This window comes from Equus quagga, chromosome 5 (genome assembly GCF_021613505.1).
Source record: "Equus quagga isolate Etosha38 chromosome 5, UCLA_HA_Equagga_1.0, whole genome shotgun sequence".
NCBI lineage: Eukaryota > Metazoa > Chordata > Mammalia > Perissodactyla > Equidae > Equus > Equus quagga.
Window position 1 is genome coordinate 17,840,584 of NC_060271.1, and position 26,286 is coordinate 17,866,869.

A 26,286-nucleotide genomic window follows, 5' to 3' on the forward strand; every position below is an offset into this window, starting at 1 on the left:
ACAAAAAATTAAAACATTTAGAGTTTAAAGATAATAAATCTCAGTCCTTGGTAAAACTTGTTTGGTTTATGTGGACAATGCTACACAAATATGAACTATTTCTCTCCATTTTTCTTTCCTGGTGCCTAACCACCCCAACCCTGCCCTTTTTAATGGAGAAACAGGATTCATTTAGCTCATCAAAAAACCTTAACTCTACAACCTGTCCCAAGAAAGAATTCTTCTGAACGAAGACATCTCAAGATCCCCAATGTTATTTCTTAGCTAATCTGGAAGACTTATAAATACCAGGACACGTGCCATCATCAGATTCATTCATCTACAGTCTCATCAATCCACGTTTCATCACATACGTGGAGGCCCTCTACCGAGCAGTCACGGAGCAGTGATTCTTAAACTTCACTCAGCGTCAAGGGCCAAGTCTGACTCAGAGGGTCTGGGGTGGGCCCCTACGGCTGTTCTGAGGCAGGTGGTCAGGGAACGTAAGCAGAGGAACACTGTCATCTGGCCTCCCTTATCTAGTCACAAGTATATACTCAGTTATTACTTGTTTCATCCCCTCACACACAGATTTTCACCAAGTACTGGTGAATACGTGTCCAGTACATAGCACTGCAAGAGTTAACCTCCATTTACCAAGTGTCTGAGGTGTGTGTTAGATCAAGGTTTTCACCACTCAAGTCTAATTCTCTACTTTTTCCCCCTAACAGTATGTAAGCATTTGCTTATTTGGGCTTGGCTTTTTCTGCTACTTTCTTTTACCTGCCAGTAAATCAAGGGACTAAAAGACTTTGTTTCATCTACTTGTTAAAACTATACAGTTTTGTTTATTTCTTTTTTCACTACCCTAAAGGTTCCAGATCTGAAAGAGGCAAGGGCATATGTGAGATAATTTTAAAGATTATACGTTACCTCATTGTAAGGTGAAAAAATAAACTGGAAGATGATCAATAGCCCAATTAGAGTGGGTTGGCTGTCATAAAAACCAAATGCAGCAAAAAGCTCCTTTCGACCAATTAATACAGCAAACAAGAAAAAACACAGGAAAGAATTCATCTAGAAAGAAGGACACAAAATTTCTAAGTTATTGCCAAGGTGATTTCACCGTGGGATCAGTAGGACCAAAAAAGCAGAACAAGACATCATCGTGTGATTTTAAGAACGGTGTTAGTGTGATCAGAGAAAAAGTTATTTAGGTAGTTTTATAGTTTTGCTTTTACTCTAGAAAGGAAAATAAAATTTTCCCAAGTGTATAAACTGTAGAGTTTTCTATAAGTACAGGCTTCAATGGAGCCTCCTATCATTGAGGGTCTAAAGTGGTCAACGGCAAAGGGATATTTTCTTTCTGTAAAAAGTTAAAGGACTAGAATGGATTCTGGCTTTGTTTGCACTAAACCATAACCAGACGCAAGGCCTCCCACCTGACCTTGATTTGGAGGCTCCAAAGAAACAGGCTTCCCTTGAATTCCCTTTAGGACCACTGGAGCTAAACTCAACAATTAGCAAGGTCCACAGAGATAAATATATCTTTAACAATAAATGAGAGAAAAAAAAATCAAAAGTCTACACCAAAATACAACTCCTTGGACTAAGGTTGGAGAACAAATACCATTCTTTCCCTTAGCAGATGAGGATCTTGGAGGCCACGTATACCATATTTAAGTGTGCTGCTCCAAACCATTTACCAGGTGACTCAAACAGCTGCCAGCTTAGAGTGGGGCTCAGAGCATGAAAAGGCTCGCCGGTGCCCCAGGATGAAGCACGAGCAGCTCTGCCACTCAGTGGGTCCCATGTGACAAGCTCCGATCGGAAAACCACCGGGAAGGCCCCTAGAATTATTAGCTACACATTCCATTTTCATCAAGTAACCACTGCCCTTCTGAGAAGTAACTTTTGGTTTGCAACTGGGCCCTCCCAGAGACTGATTCCTACCGGGGGACACCAGGGTCCTGCAACCTGAGCTGCTCCTCCTGAAATGGATGCTATGTTGATCCATCTAGCCAGGAAACTGGTTTGCCCAGAAACACTCCATCACCAGGCACAGGCAGTATATAAAGGAGTGGTAACGAAAGTGATGAAGGCAGAAGTAAGTTAAATGAGCAGGCGGCTCACACTCCTAGTGTGCCAACTCCTGCCACTCTGCCACCCCTCAAGCAACCCTTACTCATGAGGAACTCCCTATAATAATCTGAGGAGAAAAAACTGGAGCCTATTTTACAAATAACTTAATACAATATGCTGGCACCAGCTGAAAGGAGACCGCTGTGGCACTATAGAACCAGCAGGGATGGCCCTAGAAAACAGTGGTAAACGGAAATACTCTCAGTGGGGAAAATGTTAAGTAGTATGTCTCGTTGTCCACTCAGTCTAGAAGGGTAGAGGGCCTGAGCTGAGGATATATACAGCAATTCACTGGCAGTGGGCAAATAATGGCTAGGCTGGATGATCAGGGCCATGGAACAAACCAGAGGATGGCTAACAAGGAGATTTGGAAAACAGGTATGTGGGGAAACTTCCAAAATTAGCACAGAGTATGATACTGCTTCAGCCTAATGTGTGTGCTCCCCAAGAGTCCCACCAGAGAGGAGGCTCTCGACGATCAGGCAGAAAAGATATCTGCTCTGTGGATGTTAGCCAGCCTCTTTCCCCAATCACTCTAGGACTTGGGCAAGTGGCTCATGAACAAAGTGGCCAAGGTGACAAGTGTGGACTCAATGGAGTAGTCAACAACACAGACATCCTCCCACTGGCTCCCGTTGAGAGCCCAATCCATCAGAAGAGGCAATCAACTCCAGCCCTGACAAGGTGCCACAGCTCAGGAAGTAGCTCACTAGCTTGTGGCAGGCTGATTCCCCTGGAGCCCTTCCTTTATGAAAGGGGCAGTGACTTTCCTTATTAGACGGAACACTTACTTAGAACTTGGATTTGGACTTATTTAATGTCTTACTCACCACCATGTAACCATAAAACATAGCTTCAAGCCCAGGAACTCATTTTTATACCTAAAGAGGTAAGTGCCTCCAGGGGTTCACAAGTCTTCCCGTGTAATCTGTTACCCAGTCCTTCCAGAAAGGTACAAAGACCACTTAAGACTCAGTTCAGGCCACATATGCTCAGAACTAGTCAACGAAATATTGCACTATTTCACCGAGAGCCTGGAAACTGGTCACTCCGTTGGTGTAGAGGTATTAAGGCCCAGAGGAGGAATGTTACAGAAATTATTCTCTTCTTTATATTTACTACATTTTCCAATTTCTTTTCAATGAATGTAGAATGACTTTTAGATGAGACAAAAAGTTTTTAAAAAGGCATTCTAATATCCAACTTATCTAGGCTCACACCTTTTGATCTTCACAGCTCCTCTGGTTGGTTAAATGACTGTGGAGGCGGTGGTGATGATGGTGATAACAATAAATATTTATAGAGTACTTACCACATTCCAAGCACCACTCCAAACTCTTCACACGTATTAACACATTTAATTCTTACATCAGTCCTATGAGGTATTATCATTCAATATGGGAATGGAGGCAAAGAGAGGTTCAGGAACTTGCCTGAAGTCACACAGGAAGTAAGTCAGGGAGGCAGGACATGAAGCCAGGTAGCCTGGCTATGGAACTGTCTTAACCTCTCTACTGCATGACCTCTCATGCCTGTCCTACTTCTAGTTTGACTACCATGCCATAAAAACAGAATTGTCACTCCAAACTTACCTGGCTAATAATGATATTTTTGACTGTGTGTCCCAACTTCCAGTGCCCCAGTTCATGGCCTAACACAGCAAGCACCTCTTCATTTTTACATCCTTGTTTCTTACTCTGAATCAAAGAACAAATTGAAAATAAATTATCAAGAATCTTCAAAGTCTACACCTTTTAACCCAGTAATATCCCTTCTTAGATTCTAACTTAAGACAACAATCAGACTTTTATGGAAAATTGTTCGTTCACTTAACAAAACATTCTCTGAACCGCTCCATGTTAAACACTGCGTGAGCACTGAAGAATCAGGAACAAGACAGAGCTTCCCTGACTTCATGAAGCTTACAGTCTCGTTTAGATTACAAAAGAAACTGGAAAAAACATAAATCTTTATCAATAGGACAATAGTTAAAGAAATCAGGACAGAGTCATGTGACAGCCATATCATAAACCCATTAGAAATTTTCTTTTCAAAGATTATACTGTGACATGGGAAAATGGTTTATCAGGTGAAGAAAGCAGGAAACAAAACTAAAAATACATAGTATGATTCCAATTATGAAAAAATGTGACTGTGTACTTAAAAATAGACAAATATAGAAAACAGACTGGAAGTATATAAAAATGTTAGTTTTTTCTATATGGTAGAATTACAGTGATGTGTAACTATCTTATATCTTTCCCGTTTTCCAGATTATCTACAAATAAGCACATATCACTTATGATCCCTCCAAATACACCATGAATTGCCATTTTGAAAATTGAGACTTCCAAGTTAAGATGGCAGAAGGAACATTCACATCTAATTTTATTCCTTCCAAAAGTCCCAATAAAGCTACAATCAAGAGATTTTTTTTTAAAAGATATAAACTCACAAGGACTGGGAAAACAGGAGCAGTGACAACAGCAACACCATTTTGGAAGCAGGAAAGCAGACGCACAAATGATAATGGACTAAGCAGATCCCGGAAAGCAGAATACAAGCTGGCAGTGGAGAAAACAGAACCAGCCTGATTTACCCCACAGAGTCTTCAAAGGGCTTGGGAACTAACAGCACCAGGTACTTCTGGAACTGGGGAAATAGGGGGAGGTGGCTACAGCAAGAATGGGTGAGAGTTGTTTGAGAAATGGTTAAAGCTCCAGATTCCTTCTCTAGCTCCACACCAAATGGCAACTGCTACTCCCTCATTCCGGCAGAAGCCTGAAAGTTTATTCTCTCTGGATGGGGCAAAAAGAGAACCTTCAACTGGGGAGTCAACACATTTGAGGGCCAGAGTACACCAGCAATAGACTGTGTATCTGGTTACCTACTGCTACGGTGCGCTAAATATGGAGACTCCCTCTCCCAAGCCAACCCTCTCCCTCACTGGACTCCCACAACACTCCCCTCCAGGCAGAGGATTGGAGGGTGCTCCCAGCACTCCCTGGGAACTCTGACCACTCACCAGGAAAGACCTGAACATAGTAAAATCAGATTCCCCAACAAAAAGCCCACCCAGGCCTCCCTATAGTGAAGCTCAAAGTTGACGAGCCTTATGAATAGGCTCAAAGATTCCAAGCAGGTTTTCAGTCCCATTCTCTTACTAAGGAGTAGACAAACAAGAACTGCTAGATATGTAAGATAAGCCATCGAGACGGAAGACCAGGTGCAGAAAAAAACAATATGGAAGAAATAAAAATTATATAAGGAGAAGATTTAGAGAGATAAGATATTGCATCCATGGAAAAACAGAGGATGCTGTAAAAATGGAAAATTCAGAGAAAAATAATTCTTGGAAATTAAAGCTTAATAGAAGGATTGGAAGATAATGAGGGAATCTCTCAGTACATAGAACACAGAGATAAAGAAACGGAAAAACAGGGGGGAAAGATAAAGTTCAGTATAAGAAATCCAACACTCAAATAATAGGAATTCTGAAAAGAGAGAACAGAAAAAAGAGAGAGGAGGAAATCATCCACAAAACAATTTCAGAAATTTTCCTAGAACCAAAGGACCTCAATTTCCAAATTAAAAGGGCCCAATGCATAGCCAGCACAATGGATGAAAACAGACCCCCACCAAGCAAGTAAAACTTCAGAACACCGAAAGCTTCCAGAAGAGCAAAATAAAGGTAGCACACTCAGGAGCAGTAAGCTGAAGGGCTTCTAACGCTCCATCAGCAACGGTGCCATCAAGCAGACAACGGAACAACGCCTTCCCAACCCTGAAGGAAAAGCGTTGCCAATCTAGAAATCTATACCCCAGACAAAATGACAGAAAAAAGGACAGAAAAATGAAGACATTTTGATGCCACAACTCAAAAACTTTACCGTGTGACCTTTCTCAGGAGGTGGTGGAGGACATTCTCTCCACCAAAATGAAGGAGTAAAACTAAGGAACAAAAAGTCATGGAATACAGAGCACAGGAGATCCAACACAGGAGAGAAGTGAAGGAAATCTCCAGAATAAAAGGGAGGGGCGATCGTGGAATGACAACTGCACAGCAGATACAGAGGGCACCCCTCTACAGGGGTGCTAGATTTGAACAGCATGACTCAAAGGACAATCTGTTGAGGGCTGACATCATCACACACCCTCTGTCACTGCACCATCTTTTTAACCTGAAGAACCTAGCAGAGGATGAATACCACCAAGAGAAGGCAGTAAATCAACATGGATTCCAACCTAAAGAAAAAGAAAAGGACTATCAAGGATGACCACAAAGAGAAGTCCAATATCAGAGCTGAACAGCAGGACTCCAGAGAAACCACTCCAAAGAAAGAGAACAGAGATCTCTCCCAGGGCGTGAGAGGGAGGAGCGGACTAAAACTGATAAGGATGATGATGCAACTAACTTGTAGAAAATTAGATTAGTTAGTGGAAGTTGTGAGAAGAATTAGCAAAACGATACCAAGAAAACTAAGCACATCAAAAAAAAGCAATTATTAAGCAAGAGGGGAAAAAGGCAAGGCATGCTCAGCAGTGAATAATAATCACATAAGTACAACACTGTCTTACAATAACATTAACGACAATGTTTTAACATTGATTAAACCAAGAACTGGAACATGACTCTATTGGAAGAACCGGGGGAAAGCAGAGGCAGAGCAGATGTTAGGACAAGAGAGCTAAATCCTCATCTACCACAACTGAAAGCCAACAGTGTCAATAGATAAGAGCATATATATATATTATTTAGAAAAATGGAAATTGGTAAATGTTAGAAGACGCTAACAGAGTTGAAATCTGTGGGGAGAAGGGACTGGCAGGGAGTGGAAAGCATAGAGAAGGGAGGAACAGGAGACTGCTATATCTTATTACAAGCTTTTTTGTACTCTGAACTTTTAAACAACATGCTTGTGTTAACTTCAATATAGTAAAAATTAATGTTAAAATTTGTTGGAACTCTGTTTCCTAATTTTAGTGTAACCTCTCAAATCAACATTTTATATATTTATCATGTATTATAATAAACATTTTTATTCATTTATTTTTATTCAACACATATGAAGACCCGGGCCAGGAAAGATGAAAAAATAACAGCAACAGGGGCTGGCCCCGTGGCTGAGTGGTTGAAGTTCTGTGCACTCCACTTCAGCGGGCCTGGGTTTGTGGGTTCAGATCCTGGACATGGACCTAGTCCACTTGTCAGCCATGCTGTGGAGGCATGCTGCACACAAAATAGAGGAAGACTAGAACAGATGTTAGCTCAGGGCTAATCTTCCTCAAGAAAAAAAAAAAAATAGGAGGATTGGCTATGGATATTAGTTCAGGGTGAATCTTCCTCACCAAACAAAACAAAACAAAACAACAACAAAAGTTGCTGACACTTATTAAACAATGACTATCCACCAGGCCCCTTGTGCTAAATATTTAACATTTATTAACTCATTTATACATCACAACCATTATACAAGATAAGTACTCTTATTATTACGACTTTACAGATGAGAAAATGTAGGTACAGAGAAGTTAATTAGTTTTCCGACGGCCACACAGCCAGTAAATGGAAAATCTGAGATTTGAAGCCAAGAAGTCTGATGCCAGAGACCTGTGTTTTGAACTTTTATACCACTAAGAACGTAAAAGTAAATTATTCAACATTCACCAATCAAATAAACGATTTTAGTTGATACGTATACAATTTACATATTATTACAGTACTGTAAAATAATTAAACATAAATAAATGGTAGTCATTTTAATGATGAAATATGTTTACAAAGCCAAATAAAATTCTGTTTATAAACTTCCCAGATTCAATGTAAATAGTGCCAAGACACAATGAACAATTTAATCGTATACACACAGTCATACATGTGCACACACATTCACTGATCAACACACACCTAAACACCTGCTTTTGGCAACATTACTAACTAGATAGTCTGAAAAACTCTCAAACATCTAAAAATGCTTCATAGGTTATAACAAATATCCTTTTAAACATACAGTTTAGTTCACTAGAAAATAAGGAAAAGTGAAAGGTGAGGAGTTGAAATTTGAGATCCCTCACATAAATCCATGAAGGGCTATACTCTGAGTCAAAGAGTGAGCTAGAAAAAAATATACTGGCAAAAACAACTCAATAGTGCCAAGTCTCATCTAAGTGGAAAAAGACAAGTCTCCTATTAAAATTAAAAATCATTATCTGCATGGTCCAGAAAACCTCAAGCTGAGATATTACAGTGCTTTGAGCTGGGTAGCACTGGGACAACCGACAGCAAATGCAAATCCTCTATTGAGGATTGTAACCTAAACCCAGACCCCTTGGGATTCTTAAAGATTAAGATCAGCAACGTATTATGAGCTCACAATAAAAATTACCAAATACTTCAGAAAACAAGCCAAAGTGAGTAAGAGCAGAAATAATAAAGAGCAGCATTAGCTCCATAAGACTTTGATCACGGAATTACCAGATACATAATATTAAAAAAGCATGCTTTGGGGCCAGCCCCGTGGCTGAGTGGTTAAGTTCACACACTCTGCTTCGGCAGCCCAAGGTTTCATCAGTTCAGATCCTGGGCACCGACCTAGCACCACTCATCAGGCCACGCTGAGGCAGCATCCCACATAGCACAACCAGAAGGCCCCACAACTAAAATATACAACTGTGTACTGGGGGGCTTTGGGGAAAAGAAGGAAAAATAAAATCTAAAAAAAAAAAAAAAACTAAAGAAAAAAAAGCATGCTTTATACAAATAAGGAAACTAAAAACATGAGGAAGAAACAAGAGACTACCAGAAACGACCAGACTGAGTTGAAAAGAACGAAATAGAACTATTTTTTTCTTTTTAAGGTATAGTTTTTGTGAGGAAGATTGGTCCTTGAGCTAACCTTCTGTTGCTAATCTTCCTCTTTTTTTTTCCTCCCCAAAGCCCCTGTACATAGTTGTATATCCTAGTTGCAAGTAATTCTAGCTCTTCTATATGGGATATCGCCACAGCATGTCTTAATGAGCAGAGTGTAGGTCTGTGCCCAGGATCAGAACCAGCAAACCCTGGGCCACTGAAGCAGAGCACACAAATTTAACCATTTGGCCACAGGGCCTGTCCTCCAAATGGAACACTTTTTTTTTTAAGATTGGCGCCTGAGCTAACAACTGTTGTCAATCTTCTTTTTTTGTTTTTCGCTTTTTTTTCTCCCCAAATCCACCCGGTACATAGTTGTATATTTAAGTTGTGGGTCCCTCTATTTGTGACATGCAGGACAGTGCCTCAATGTGGCCTGGTGAGAGGTGCCATGTCCGCACCCAGGACCCAAACTGGCAAAACCCTGGGCCACCGAAGTGGAGTGTGTGAACTTAACCCCTCGGCCACGGGGCTGGAGCCCCCAGATAGAACTTTAAGATTAAAACACAATAGGGGCCAGCCTGGTGGGGTAATGGTTAAGTTTGTGCACTCTGCTTCAGCGATCTGGGGTTCACTGGTTTGGATCCTGGGCGCAGACCTAGCACTGCTCATCAAGCCATGCTGTGGTGGCATACCACATAAAGGAGAGGGAGATCGGCAGAGGCGTTAGCTCAGTGACAATCTTCCTCAAGCAAACAGAGCAAGATTGGCAACAGATGTTAGCCCAGGGCCAATATTCCTCACAGAGAAAAAAGTAAAATAAAATTAAAACACAATGAACTGGGCCGGCCCCATGGCAGAGTAGTTAAGTTTGTGTGCTCTGCTTTGGCAGCCCAGGGTTTCGCTGGTTCGGATCCTGGGAGCAGACATGGCACCACTCATCGAGCCATGCTGAGGCGGCATCCCACATGCCACAATTAGGAAGACCCACAGCTAAAAATATGCAACTATGTACCGGGGGGCTTTGGGGAGAAAAAGGAAAAATAAAATATTTAAAAAAAAATGATCTGGTTAAATAATAGATTAAATATATCTAAAGAAAGAATCAGTGAACTGGAATGTAGAGCTGAAGAAATTACAGAATGCAGCCCCAAGGGACAAATAGATAGAAAATATAAAAGAGTGGCTACCACTCGTGGGAGACAGGATGAGATGGTCTGACATTCATCTAACTGAAATTCCAAAAGATAGACTGGAGAAAATGGTCAACGATACACTCAAAGATACGATGGCCAAGAATTTTCAAAACTTCAGGAAAGACAGGAGTCCTTAGATTGAGGAATGACAATACATCACAAGTCGGACTGAGATAAACAAGTCCATACCTGCAGAACACGAAAATCAAAGAGAAATCTTAAGAACAACCAGAGAAAACTAAAAAGGAATGACAATAAACTCAGAGCAGACTTTTTCAACAGGAACAAAGTAAGCCAGAACACAATGGAAGAGTATCTTTGAAGTGCTAAGATAAATAGCTCAATAAGATAAATAGTCAACCTTCAACTGACATCCAAGAATGAGAGCGAAATTAAAACAATAACAGAATTTTCCTAAGAAATTTCTAAAACATATACTTCTGGAAGAAGGAAATTTCTAAAAGGAAGGTGTGAGATGAATAAGGAACGCTGAGCAAAGAAACAGGTAAGCATATGGGTAAATCTAAATAATGGCTGTATGAAACAATAATAATGCTAACTTGAGGTGCAAAAATTAAACAAGATAAAACTAAAATACAAGATGAAAGAGGTAATTGGATCAAAGTGTGTAAGGTCTCTGGATTGTTCAGGAAGCAGTGAAGATATTGCACATTTTAAGATTTTAAATTATGTGAGAATGCTTAATTTTTAACAGCAATCATTCAAAGAACAGTAATACAAGACCCTCCAAACCTGAATAACAACCCAAATGGAATTTTTTTTAAAACGCTCAATCAGTTCTAAAAAAAGGCAGGAGGGTATATGTGTGTATGTTTGGTGGTGAGAGTGGGGGTATGGAAAGGGCAGGAAAAAAGGGCATAAAATAATATGGTAGAAATAATTCCAACTATATCAGCAATCATAACAGATATAAATGAAATAAGCTTGTCACAAAAAAAAAGACAGTGATGGTTAGTTTGGATTTAAAACAACCCTAACAACAAAATCTGTCTATATGCTGTGTACGAGACATCTCAGACATAAGGACAGTAAGGTTAGAAGTAAAAAGATGAATGTGCCTAATACTATTTCCTCAGAAGATACTAATTGAAAATTGTAACTCTAAAATGGTTGAAATGGGGAATTTCATCTCAATAACTTTTTTAAAAAGTAAGAAGATGACACTTAACAAATATTAACCAAAAGAAAGCTGGCGCAGCTACAGTAGGATCAGACAACACCGACCTAAGGGCAAAAAGCATCGTTAGAGAGGGTCACAAAAGAATGATAAAAGGTTCAATTCACCAGGAGAGTAGACTGATTCTAAATTTGTATGTACCAATAATACTATCACCTTAGAATAGATTAATTCAAAATTGTCAGATTTGCAAAGAAAACCTGATAAATCTATCATAATAGAGGAGGTTAACATACCTCTCTCAATAATTGAAACATCAAGCAAATAAAATATCAATAAAGATATAAAGATCTGAACAAAATAATAAACAAGTTTGATCTACTGGACACGTAAGTATCTTGCAACAAACAATTAGAGAATATACATCCTAGAAAGTGAAGACGAATGGTTTTGAAATAAACTCCAGCTACTTAAAAGGGGAAGTACAAAAAAACAGATGAAAATGGAATTGATTTTGTTTCATACAGTTAGGAAAAATGTAACCTAATGGAAGCACAGGCAGCAAGATTTATTGGAATCTAGGTATTCTACCACTTTACTCCTCCTTCACCAATTTCTCATTTTTAAGGAAAATAACCACTTAAAGCGAGGCTGGGCAGACGCACGAGACGAGCAGGTAAAGAGATTTGCAAGATGGTATTTACATTTATTATCGGTTTTCCTTTTAAATATTAGAATTTAGGTCAGAGTATCTTTGGTAGAGAAAGAAAAGGATGAGAAAACTAACCTAGTTCTTTAAATGGCTAAGAGACACACGTGTCCTTGTACCTTCAGGGAATGGCAGTAAAGAAAGAGTAATGAATTAAAGCATCCATTAATAGACATCTATTCTAAGGGGGAAATTAAGAGGTGCAATGAAGATGTACTGACAAAGCTATTCACTGCAAGAATATTAACAGCAGCAAAAAACTGGAAACAATCCATATTTCCAACAAGAGGAGGATGAAAAAAATAATAGTTTAGAAAGACTAGAAATATATATAGTAAGATGTTTATGGTTAGTTGGCTTATTCCTGTTTTCTAACTTTTCTATTACTTTAGTAATAAGCAAAAATATGGCTGTCTTTGTTTAATAATAATAATGATAGGGGGGCAGCCCAGTGGTGCAGCGGTTAAGTTCTCAAGTTCTGCTTCAGCGGCCTGGGGTTCGCCAGATTGGATCCTGGGTGCAGACCTACGCACTGCTTGTCAGGCCACACTGAGGTGGTGTCCCACATATAAAATAGAGCAAGATGGGCATGGATGTTAGCTCAGGGCCACTCTTCATCAGCAAAAAAAGAGGAGGATTGGTGGCAGATGTTAGTTCAGGGTTAATCTTCCTCAAAAAAAAAAAAAAAATGATAATGGGGCCAGCCTGGTGGCATAGTGGTTAAGTTGCGTGCTCTGCTTCAGCAGCCTAGGGTTCGCAGGTTTGGATCCTGGGTGTGGACCTGTGCACCAGTAGTCAAGCGCTGCCGTGGCGTCACCCCACATAGAAAACAGAGGAAGATTGGCACAGATGTTAACTCAGTGACAATCTTCCTCAAGCAAAAAGAGGAAGACTGACAACCAATGTTAGTTTAGGGCCAATCTCCCTCACCAAAAATAATAATGATGATGATGATGATGATGATAACTGCTCCGACTCATTAATGGCCCAGGCACTGTATGTATTAGATATTTTGTATATAGTTCATTATCTCCACTACTATAAGGCCATTATCATTAGCCTCATTTTATATAAAGAAACACGGTCCTCAGGCTACTGTTTTCACTAGTTACCTGCTTCACAGTATGAATTATGAATTCTTTCATGAAACAACTAGTTCTCTATTTGATAGCATAGGCTCTTGTCTCTTGAAGTCCAGGTTTAGGAAGCTATTTAGAACTGCATGGAGTCACATTCAAAGATACAGAATGAAAAGAGCTTAAACAAGGATCACTTTCCACAAAAAGGAGACTTGCTTATTTGTGGGAGATTGTCAGACAAAATTGGATTGTCTTTTCTTCTCATACTAATTTCACATAAAACAACAGAAAATAAGTACCGCACATCTTTTACTTTTCTATAGCACTTTCCTTTTTATAAAATTAATACAGACTCATTTGTTCCTCACAACATCAAGCTGGGCAAGATGGAAGGTATTATCTTCATTTTAGAGATAAAGAAAAGGAAGCTGAGAAATTAAAATGTCTTGCTTGAGATCATCTTGCTAATAAACAGTGGGGAAAACTCACCCCCACATTCCGGAGCTTGTGCCCTTTCTATTACACATCACCCAGGTTTTCACATAACCTTGGCACGTGCTAGGGAAATACTTGTTTTCTTCTCCAAAAGGGCAGCTTTTCTATACAGCTTTTACATAGTTTTAATTTTCCTCTTACTTAAACTGCTTTTGAGACAGGTTTTCCAACTATTCTAATTGTCTCCTGAAGGGTAAAATTCCAGAGAGTTAAGTTTCCTAGACGTCTTTTAAAATGTTAATAGCCAGTATGGACACATTCATCAAAATGTTAACAGTAGCTATCTCTAAGAGGAGGGGTTTCAGAAAACCTTAGTTTTCTTCTTTTTTTTTTTTTTTTGAGGAAGATTAGCCCTGAGCTAACATCTGCTGCCAATCCTCCTCATTTTGCTGAGGAAGACTGGCCCTGAGCCAATATCCAAGTCCATCATCCTCTACTTTATACTTGGGATGCCTGCCACAGCATGGTTTGACAAGCAGTGCATATGTACGCACCCGGGATCCGAATCAGCGAACTCTGGGCCGCCAAAGCAGAACATGCGAACTTAACTACTGTGTCACTGGGCTGGTCCCTTAGTATTCTTCTTTAAATTTCTGTGAAAAATGAAATGCTCCAGGGGCCGGCCTGGTGGCGCAGCAGTTAAGTGCGCACGTTCCGCTTTGGTGGCCCGGGGTTCGCTGGTTCGGATCCGGGGTGCAGATGTGGCACCGCTCAGCAAGCCAAGCTGTGGCAGGTGTCCCACATATAAAGGAGAGGAAGATGGGCACGGATGTTAGCTCAGGGCCAGCCTTCCTCAGCAAAATGAGGAGGAGTGGCAGCAGATGTTAGCTCAGGGCTAATCTTCCCTAAAAAAAAAAAAAAAAAAAGAAACGTTTCACTGTCTCTATATCATCCAGACTTAAAACCGTCTTTGCATCTCCCACTGCCTCGTACACAGTAGGCGTTCAGTAGGAGGTGCTGAATAAATCACAGTTTCCTCAGCTTCTGCCTCATCTGTGTACTCTCTGTGATTATTTACTTAACTTTCTTTAAATGAATTCAATTTTTAAAACTTAGCCTTATCTTAAATTACAATATTCATGAAATCGCAATATGCTAGTTTTATCTTTTTCGTAATATACATTAGCAAATATCTAGCTATTCAAATTTAAAATACTGATACACTACCTGAAATCATCTCATCAGTGGCACAGGCACTGGAAAGCAACACAGTGAGTGCTGAGTCCACTGTGACCTTCTCCTTCTCTCCCCATAGCAGTAATCAAGGACTTTAACGCAGGCCCTCATCATTCCATGCTTCTCTTGGGCATCTTGATGCAACAGACCCCTAGAAGTCTCCCTGCCTCCAATCTTTGCTCTATCCTATACGCTCTCACCAAATTTTAATCTTCCTAAAAGAAGCTTTGGCCTCTACCCAAATCAATCTAAATTTTCCAGGCCACTGGAAACAACCACTTGATGTCCTCAGAAGTATTTTATAGACTGGCTATTTTCTGGCCTACCTTTCTATCCCCATCTACAAGAATCCATTTTATCATTAGTCTCAGAATAGCCATTGTGTCATTTTTTGTCTCTATAGCTTTATTCATCCCATATCTTCAACCTGAAAAGGCCCATCCCCAAGTCAAAATTCTGCCTAGTTCAAATATCGTCTCTTTTAAGAAACCCGTCTGACCATTAGGTCTGCATTAACTTCTTGTTCGCTTGATGAATGGTATGTAGGTCTGTGCCTGGGATCAGAACCCATGAACCCTGGACTGCTGAAGTGGAGCGCACAACTTAACCACTACACCACCAGGTCAGCCCCCTGCATCAATTTCTTAATTTCTAAAAGCCACGCTATTTCAGCCACTCATGATATTTACCACACTTCACCTTAAACTATGGGCTATTTATATACATATCTAGTCTCCTCTACTTCAGGTTCTTCAGGGTAGGACTATGTCTAATGTATCTTCATCATGTAACTTACACATAGATGCTAAAATATTTGTAGTTATCAACAAAATAAAGCAGGCTCTTCAAGAAGCCAGCAAGGGGTCAGCCCAGTGGCATAGGGGTTGAGTTAGCACACTCTGCTTTGGCAGCCCAGGGTTTGCAGGTTTGGATCCTGGGGGCGGACCTACACACCGTTCATTAAGCCATGCTGAGGTGGAGCTCCACATAGAAGGACTAGAAGGATCTACAACTAGCATATAAAACTATGTACTGGGGCTTTGGGGAGGAAAAAAAAAGAGGAAGATTGGCAACAGATGTTAGCTCAGGGCCAATCTTTCTTTCCTTTTTTTTTTTTTTTGAGGAAGATCAGCCCTGAGCTAACTACTGCCAATCCTCCTCTTTTTGCTGAGGAAGACTGGCCCTGAGCTAACATCTGTGCTCATCTTCCTCTACTTTCTATGTGGGACGCCTACCACAGCGTGGCTTGCCAAGTGGTGCCATGTCCGTAACCCAGGATCTGAACTGGTGAACCCTGGGCCACCAAGAAGAACGTGCGAACTTAACCACTGCACCACTGGGCCAGCCCCCAAGGGCCAATCTTTCTTACCAAAAAAAAAAAAAAAAAAAAAAACCTTTAAAGAAATTAAAAAAAAAAAAAGCCAGCAAAATAACTCAAACTCCATTCAACACACTTCAAAGAACCACCCAATCTTTTATGCCAAAGAGCACTGTTCTATAGATAATGAAAGGTCAGTATTTCATTACACAGCTTGAAATCAGTGGACTACCAACATCTGGGTTTGGCTATAATGCAATTGACCCCGTATGTGGATACCTCTTAAGCAGGGTGACTTGCTGAACTTGCATGATTCTCCAGTGCTGTCACTGGATTACCCTTTCCGGACACAGTTTTCCTATTCATAAGATGACCTTAAGATCTTGTCCTAGCTTAAAATCCTATGAGTCTTGATCAGAACAAAGTGACTTTTATCCCAATATCCTAACTAGTGAGATAACCCCACTTAAAAAATAAAAACAATCAAAGGAGTTAACCCTCTCCCAATGCTATTTAACCCCTCCACAGAATTTTGTTCCATCTACATATATTTCTAACAGGCTAGGCACTTTACTTAGACCATCTTTTTAGGGTCAAAACAGATGCTCAAATGATAATAGTTATTTTCTGGTACTTAGAATGTACAAAATGGAGTACAAGGTTTTTCACATATATTATTTCACTTAATCTTCATGACCCTAAAAGGAAGGCATCTTTAGCCCAGTGTTTCTCAACTAGGAGTGATTCTGCTCTCCAAGTCCCTGCCCCCGGGGATATCTGGCAATGTCTGGAGACATTTTTGGTTGTCACAATTGTTGGGGGGTGGGGTGGGTTTGATACTGGCATCTGGTGAGGAGAGGCCAAGGATGCTGCTAGACATCCTGTGATGTACAAAATACCTTCCCACAACAAAAAGTTATCTGGCCCAAAATGTCAATAGTGCAGAGGTGAGGAACCCTGCTGGCATCATCTTTTTGTTAAGAAATCAAAGATTTAAGCATAAAAAAAAAAGCCATAACTAGAAGGACCTGCAACTAAGATATACAACTATGTACCAGGAGGGATTTGGGGAGATAAAGCAGGAAAAAAAAAAAAAAAGAAATCAAAGATTTATAGAGCTTAACTTACTTGCCCAGGGTTACACAGATCCAAAACCATCTCTGAATGACACCAAAGCCAATGGTACATTCCATCACACATACAAATACTGGTGAGCGTTTCTGATTAAATTTGTGTTATTTCTTATCATTACCCCTCTCCCCCATTTAGTGTTGGTACTTTGGATTTTGCTAATCAGCATCAGCTGACCTCATCCAGGAAAAGATTCAGAAAAAGCTTTCTCAGACTCTCAGGTCAGATTTAATAAATGTCTTCTCTCGAGCTCTCACTGCATCCAATACATACAGCTTCACTGTAGCAATTATCATAATGTACTGTGATTGTATGACTGTCTCCCCTTTAGATGATAAGCTCCCTGAGAGCAAGGTTTGCCTCTTCATCTAGTGCCAAGCAAGCTATCTCAGCGCAGAGTATACATTTCATAAATGTTTGTTAAACAAACAAAACTGACCAAATTACACAGTGTACCTGTACACAGCTACTAAATGACAGAACCAGGATTCACATCCAAGTCTCTCTATTGCCAAAGCCTATAATTACTACGTCTCCGTGAAGCTATAAATTAGGTGTTTAGCTCCTTTTATCCTGCCTGTGGGAATTCTTTGATTATAAACATATCAGGAATATATATAAAGTCCTTGTTTTAAAGATAGCTTATAATAATAACTTTTCTATCTTATGCTTCCAATTTTAACATGTACATTCTGTAAAAGCCTGCAAAGTAGTCAGCATATAATAATAGTGATATTCTCTCCCAAATACCAGAATTATAAAGGGGCCATGGTGTTTTTATTTGATAGTCTCCCTGAATTCAACACTCACTACAGAGAAATTGAGGTTATTTTGAGTTGTCACAGGAACTGTTTATAAAAACTAAGCCAGGGTCTCTTAGGAAAAGAAGAACTCACTTTAACTTTAGCTTTTATTTCTTCACTGTCCCCTTCTCCATCACTGCGGGGTTCCATGCCAGACTCCTCCTGGATGTCTCTGTTTAGTACAGAATACTCTTCTAGTAGAGTGTCAAACAAAACTATTCGCTTGTTCTTGAAGAAGCCATAAAAATAAGCATTGCTGTGGGAGGAGCGTTTAGATCCTAAGGAAAAGACAGTTCAAAGCATGGAAAATAATTATAAAGTCTGGGGTCCTTTGGAGAGACTCCTAGAAATTGAAGTATTGGAAAGGACATTAACATTTTCAAATTGTTTAATACCTGAAGAAAACTGTCTCAACATAAATCACCGCCAGCCGTGGAGAGTCTATTTCCCTGCCGTGTTGCCAACAAATATTTATGCTCATGGCAGCTTTACAGCAATAAGTACATAAGTGAAGGCTAGGTATCCAAGAGTGGAAGGATTCAATCACGGTGAAGCTATGAAATGGAATTTTAAGCAGCCAGAAAAAAATACTTTTGAAGAAATTTAACAAGATACGAAAAAGCTCACCAATATACTATAAAGGATATGAAACTTCATGTATATAAGGTTCCACTAATTGTCATGAAAAACATGAACATGGAAATAGAAAAGCATAAATACAAGACTACTAAGAAATATGTCAAAATATTAGTGTTCATCACTGACTTCTAGAACTATAGATTTTTGTTCTCTCCTTTATACTTTTCCTTCTTTTCCAAGGCTTTTAAAATAAATATATTTACTTCTATAGTCAGAAAAAAATTAAAGCTATTTTTAAGAAGACTGGAAAAAAATACCTAAATTTTTAACAGTGGCTAACAGTAGCTGACCAATGGTTGATTTTTTATTTTCTTCATTATATTTTCCTTTATTTTCTAAATGTTCTACACTATGCAGTGAATTTAGTGGTTAAGAGCAGACTTTGGGTTCAAATCTTGGCTCTGCCATGTATTAGTTGTGTAAATGTAAGGAACTTTCTTAATTTCTTTAAGTTTTATTTTCTTGTTTATGACATGAGGCTAACATCTACCTCCTTGGGTTGGATAACTGATTACAAGAGAAATTCTAAGTAAATCAATTAGCATACTGCCTGATCCATAAAAATTACTATTACTTACATACTTTTTTAAAAGAAGAAACGATAAAATTTATTTCTCTTGAGAATTTGAGATGTCTCAGAAAATGTGAATTTTGTATCTACTCATATTTCTAACGTAAAGTACATTTAGCAGTATATTGAGAATAATACTATATTCTATATATATAGCAGTATATGTGGCAGTATTTTAGAATACAGCAAGGCTTTGGTAAACAGCATCTCTTATTTATTTATTTTTCACTTTTTGGTTTGGTTGCTTAGAAGTTAAGAGCCAAACATGTGGTCCAATTTTGTCAATGTAGGACCTTAGAATCTGAAAAGCTGTGTATCATTCTGAGGTCTTACACTTGTCTCTCATTTTGATCTTCTCCGATTCTAATTTTTAAATTAATTTTAAAATATTTCTTGGAAGCTGCCTTAAGTTATTTATGGAAGTAGGCAGATTGGATGCATATAAATAAAGTTAAATTACTGCCTTAATATTTCCCACTGGTCCAAGCATCTCAAAGTGTGGCCCAAGGAACACTTACACCAAAATCACCTAGGGGCACTTGTTAGAAGTAGATACTAAAAACACCTACTAAGTCAGAATCACTGGGAATGGAGCCCAGGAATCTTTCTTTCAATAAACTCTCCAGGGAATTCTTCCACGCACTGAAGTTTAAGTATCCCTGCCCTAGACTGTAAGGTTTTTTTTACCACTGTGCCTGGCGTGGTGAGTGGCACACATGTAGTGGCATGTAGTATTTCCCTCCTTGAAACACTTTCTCCTCCTCTCTCAAAAGAAACATCAGGTTCTCTTGGTTTTCTTCCTATCTCAATGGTCTCTCCTTAGCCTCTTGCTGGCTTTTCCTCCCCTGCTGACTAGGACTTGAGCCCTCTTTTCTTCTCTAAGTGCCCTCATCCATGGTATTAAACACCATCTATGGGCCAGATACTTCCATATCAAAATTTCTAGCCCTGATCTCTCTCTAGAACTCCAGACTCATATATCCAGCTACCTATTTGACATCTCTATGTCTTCACAAGGATGTCTATAGCACATATTTATTTATTTACTTTCTTATGTATGGTTTTCCCCTGGCCTACTATTGGAATCTCCCTTCAGAGTTTAGGGAATTCTATACATGTAAATCTTGTGAGAGACCGCTTCTCATCTGAGAAATCTCAAAGCCAGATATTTGCTTCCCCTGCACTCCTGGCAGCTAGCCCCACGCTCTGGCTCAGTCAATCAGATGCACCCACTGGGGACTCTGAATAGTTAATAATTATGCAAAGCAGCAGGGCAGTGAGGAATTAATTCTGCAGGTGCTAGTGGCAGGGATGTTAGGGCTGCACACTGCTGAATCCAATAGCAGGAGGCAACAGCAGTGTCCTCATCAGACTGGACCTCCAGTGTGGTTCTGAGTTTCTAGTCTCCCTATGGAATAGCCCATTTTCCAAGCTTGGTAAACTTAGCTTTCCTGGTGACTTTGTGAGCTATCAAATATTGTTTCAATAAGGAATTTTTCTGCTTAAACCAGCCACAGTTGGTTACTATTGCTTGTTTGCAACTAATTATTGCTTACAGAACTCTAATACAATGTTCAGTAGATATCTCAAAACATAACATATCCAACAGAACTTAATTCCCTAAAAACCTGCTCTTCTTCCAGTTTTTTCCATCTCAGTAAACTACCATTATCCAATTGCTCAGGCCAAAAATCTAGGTTGTTATCCTTAATGTCTCCCTTTCCCCCTTATTCCTTCACATGTAACCTATTAGGAAATTGCATCAACTCTACCTCTAAAACATATCCCCAGTGCATCCACTTCTCTCCATAAATTATTATCGTTCTAGTCTAAGCAACCATTATCTCCTATCTAGACTACTGCAACAATTAACTGTTCTTCCTGCTTCTACTCTTGCCTCCCCCTACAATCTATTCTCCAAACAGCAATTCAAGATATTTAAAAAATACAAACCAGACCGTGTCACTTTCCTGCCTAAAACCTTCAGTAGCTTTCTCCCCTGAACTTAAAATAAAATCCAAGCTCCTTACCCTGATTTACAAAGGCCTATGTGGTCCGACTCTTGCCTATTATCTTAGATTTCATGTCATAACACTTTTCTGCTATGCTGCAACCACACTGGACTTTTTTCTGTTTCTTGAACAAACAAAGCTCTGGAAGGTCTTCCCATTGATCTCAGCATGGATGACTCCTTCCTTCAGGTCTCAGCTTAAATTCAAGACCTCAGAGAGGTCTTGCCTGATGACCCAATCTAAAGTATCTACTCAGTCATTCTTCATCACATCACACTAGTTTAGTTCTCTGCTCAGCACCTGCTATCTGACATTTTTTGAGAGCTGGAATCTTGGCTTTGCACTATAATATCCCTATCAATTTACATATCCCTAACACGTGTTGTTATTGTTAGTAACAACATTCATTCAAAATATCTTTAAGGATTGTTACCACTAACAACAAAAACATATATTTCAGATGAGTAAACTTTTGTTTAGCAAAGGTAAGTTGCCCAAAGTCACACAGGTAATTTGTGATAGAGCTAGGATTCAAACCCAAGCCTACTGACTCCACCACCTTACCTGTGAAATGCTATGCTCTGCCTACTCAAATCTTGATTTTCCATGAAGTCTCAACTCACATTATAACCCTCCTTTAATAAAGCCTTTCTTGACTATTTCATTGAAAATCATACAGCGCTGACGGTATATATCACGTATCTTATTGAGTACCTCTACCGTCATATCATTAGCTGTCATTTCATGTTATCTGACTATAACTTAAGTGGTCAGCAACTTAGACTGCCCGTTCAGTAAAAGCCCCTTAGAGATCGTTTTATTGGATTGATCAGTTTGCTACTAGTTTAATATTAGCTAAAAGGCAGTGATCTCAGAGGATAAAGAAGTAGTAGGAATTGGCTTATTCTTCTACCACTTCCCCATAGAAATGTCCCTATTGTGTCTTTAGTTGGGCTGTATAACCTCAGAAGCCACTAAATATCTGAGATTTCTAAACTATTTTAGTCGCTGTTAGTTCATTCTTTCCAATTGTGACCATCTCCGTTCACCCCTGATCCTGTAGTTACTTCTCAGTTTCTACTCCTTCATCCAGTATAGCCGTTTCTCACTGGTAATTTTTTTTAGTTTAGAGGAGGGATGGGCATACGATGGCTTACAGGCCAAATCCAATCTGCCACTTATTTTTATAAATAAAGTTTTATTAGAACACAGCCATGCTGATTTGTTTACGTATTACCTATAACTGCTTTTGTACAATAATGGCAGAGTTGAATAGCTGTGATGGAGATCACGTAGCCTGCAAAGCCTGAAATATTTACTACTAGCCCTTTACAGAAAACATTTGCCAAACTGTGGTTTAGAAGAAGCAAAACTGAAACCTAGAGGGGTGAAGTGATTTATTCAAGATCCCACAGCTGGTAAGTGGCAGAGGCAGGACGAGTCTCATTCATTTACATGGATTTCAATTTACAGGTTCTGAAAGTCCCGGCACCATACAACAGTTTCACTCCACATGGCTGCAGGCCTCCTTGAGACGTAGTGGTCTCATGTAAGCTAACAGATAGCTTAACTCTCAAAAGCAATCATCAAAAAAAGCAGAGTTCAACTAGTCTGAAGTACCCAACGGTACTACAGCTCTTGGTAATCTGCAGATCAGAGTCCTCCAGAACACTGGAAGTTTTGTTGGAGGAGATAAAGGCAATAACGTTGGTTTTGTTTATGAGCCCCCAAACTAGTGCTAAATGGAATTTGACTATGCAAGAGTCCAACTCAACTATCTAATGGAGCCAGGCAGGTAACAGAAGTGAATAAACCAGTCTAGTATACATGATACAACAGGGAGTGATAAAGGCCTTGGCCCAAAATTTAAAACAACCAACCACAGCTACAGGCAACAGCAGAATTTGGCACCAGGCCACCAGTTTCTATCTCTGGATTATGTCATCAACTCCTATAAATCTTAAAAGCCAAAGCGTAAAACCCTCATCTTTACATAATAAATTAAAAAAAAACAAACTGATTCGTTCTTTCATTAAAGTTTTGAGAACAAAGTACTCAAAGAAAAGAAACTACTCAAATAAAGACTTCTTACCCCCAGGAAGCCTTACCTTCAACAACATACACCTTAGTCAAAGGAAAGTCAATACTCTTTGCCATTACTTCAATTTCTTGCTTAAGCTTTCCCTCAGGCAGAGGTGTGAATTTGTCAAATAAAGGGGCAATATAATCAGCATAGATAGTGACAAGCACCTGAAAAGTAAAGGTCAGAGCAACCTATGAACACACCTCAAACAAAAACTACTCATTATACAGGTTCATTTATATTACAACAACTATGTGATCCCAGCCTTGAGAACAGGGACCTTATCTTATTTGCTCTACTATTCCTAGCCCCAAATAGTACCACATAGCAAGTGCTCAACATCTGTTTGACGAATTAATCAAAATGAGTAATCTCTAGGTGGTAATAATTGAAAAGTCAAATGGTCCATTCAAAACTCTCTTGGGGATTTCTGATACTTCATAAGCCCATCATTAACTTGGAATTCTGCCTTTCAGAGTAATCATGATAGACCTGAAGTCTTGCTAAAAAAAAGAACTACTGTGTGCTGTCTGTTATTTGGTTGGTCTGCTAAAATTAATTATCTGCAGTCTGCAAGCATACACTTTGGTTGAAATAGCACTTCCTTAAGCATTTTTGGAGCATTTCCTCTGCTTTCTTTCCTTTCACTTCAATTTGCCACACAACAGATATGTGTAAATCCAACTAGTGCCAATTTTCTGATCTTGATGCCACCAGTGGGAAGTGAAGCAATGAGCACCACAGTAATTCAGACTAAAATAGTGGAGTTGAAGAACTGATAGATGGCATTTTCTGGGGGCTGTGAACAGACCATTTTGATGTGTTGTAGATGTGTGTGTTGTGAAGCAGTTTCAAATACAGGAGAGAGAAGAGGAAAAGAAGGTGTGAGGGAGGGAAGTGAGAGGAAAAGGGAGGGACAAGGAAGAGAAGTGGCAGTGGGGGAGAAAAGAGAGAAGAGAAGAAAGGAGGAAGGAGAAGGGAAGAGAGAAGATGGGTAAAGAGGTGAGAAAGGGGAAAGGGAAAGAGGAGGAGGGGAAAGGCAGGGGAAAGAGGGCAGAAGAAAAGCAGATACATTTATGCTTTCTTTTTCTCATCCCTCTTACATCTACTCTCTCTTTAAAACATCCATGATTTTTAGGCACTGGAGCTCAGTCAAGAGTCATTAAATTATCAAACTTAGTCATCCATTCTGGTAGCAACTCACAAATGCACAGCCCAAAACTGCCTGACAACTGGATCATTAAAAGTAACTAACAACTAGCTTCTAGGATCAGTAAGAGTCAGCAAGAGCAGAAGAAAATCCATGGTCAGAGTCAACTCTCCTATTTCTATACCCAAAAGCAGAAACCAAGGTGGGAATTTATATGACTATCTATTTATATTTCATCTGCTTCTTAAGAACTGTTTACATGCTAATGAAGATTAAATCACAGTTATCTCACCACGGGACTTTTGTAACAGAAATGAAACAAAGATTTTACTCACCAGAGAAACAACTAATGTGAACAGCCAGGCATAAATAAAAAAATAGTCACCCCCGATTTTAATAATGTAAAGTAGAAGTGAGGACACAGGCAATAAAATGCATTGAGTCACAACAAATTTCTTGATTGCATCTTTCATGAAGAACCCCAAAGTCTGAAAAAAGAAATCATCAAAAGAAACTGAGAAACTGCTTTTTTTTCCAGGAAGAATAGCCCTGAGCTAACATCTGTGCTCATCTTCCTCTGCTTCATATGTGGGACGCCTGCCACAGCATGGCTTGATAAGTGGTGTGTAGGTCTGCACCCGGGATCCAAACCTGTGAACCCCAGACCGTTGAAGTGGAGCACGTGAACTTAACCACTACACCACCCGGCCAGCCCCAGAAACTGCTTTTAAAATGACTAATAAGTGAATAAAAGGATATACCATTAAAGCAATTTTAAAAATTAAAAGGCTGTGAGACTATACTATATGACACTAACATCTTACATTACATGTCTTGCATTTTACAGTTTACAATAAATTCATTTAAACATTATTAGCTGAAAAACACTAGACATTAGTGCTACTAGAGTTTATGACAAGACTTTAAAGCATGATCTTTACATATCTGCAGTTCCTTTTTCCTCAATTAAATCATGTGCTAAAATAGCAAATTATGTTTCAATTGTTACCAGCAGAGGACAAAAGCACAAAAGGTCTTCATATTTAAAAGAAAACATTTCCATTCTCTATTTTACCTGTTGATTGAAACCATGTTTTTCTTCTATCACAAAAGTATTATAAAGACTCCATGGCAAACCAGTCGATGCACTGAAAAGTGTAGCCAACAGCAGAAACACCAAGGACTGAGTGATCTAAACACAAGAGGAAAAAAATGGAAGTTTTTATGGTGTAATACTAATTCATTCTTCAAATGAATTTTTAGTGAACAATTGGATAAGTATTTGCTGAGTAGTTACTACTGTCTCAAACAGTACGTGCTTGATTCTATGGGTAATACAATATCTGAAATATCTCTGCCCTCAAGGTTTACTTTCAAGAGAAGCAGGCAATCAAACAATTCCTCTTTTATTACACAGGCACTATATGAAAATTACCTGAAGTCATATAGACCAAATGGTTCCAAGAACTAAAAAATTAGAGACAGCCACATATGCTGGTGAATTCAAGGAAGATTTACAGGGCTGATAAGACTTGGGATCCCACTCTGAAGAAAGAGACAAATTAGTGGCACAGGAGAGAAGAGGAAAGGAGGAAGAATACTACGCAATTTGCAAAAGCATAGAGAGAGAAAAGAGCACTCTATAAATGGAAGATGACAAGATGAGGGTCCTGGTTGGGACCAGGCAGAGAAACTTAGAGTATCAAGAAAGATGGGCCAGGGCAGGTGGGGCAGTTTGTGCTAAAGTTTTCACAGAAAAGCCAAAATCCAATAGAGAAATTACCCTCAAGAATTACTTTAATTGAATTAAGAATT

At 39.3% G+C, this 26,286-nt stretch overlaps 1 protein-coding gene across 2 annotated transcripts in view; it reads right to left on the minus strand.

Moving 5' to 3' along the window:
- The window catches only part of ZMPSTE24 (zinc metallopeptidase STE24), a 45,754-nt gene that overhangs the window by 3,990 nt on the left and 15,478 nt on the right, over positions 1-26,286 (minus strand). For both annotated transcript variants that reach the window (XM_046663079.1, XM_046663078.1), the window contains 6 exons: positions 25,547-25,663; positions 24,807-24,959; positions 23,347-23,488; positions 18,110-18,294; positions 3,714-3,818; positions 913-1,056 (listed from right to left, as the gene is read on the minus strand). In XM_046663079.1, coding sequence (XP_046519035.1) covers positions 913-1,056; positions 3,714-3,818; positions 18,110-18,294; positions 23,347-23,488; positions 24,807-24,959; positions 25,547-25,663 — 846 coding nt within the window. The remainder of the gene's footprint in view (positions 1-912; positions 1,057-3,713; positions 3,819-18,109; positions 18,295-23,346; positions 23,489-24,806; positions 24,960-25,546; positions 25,664-26,286) is intronic.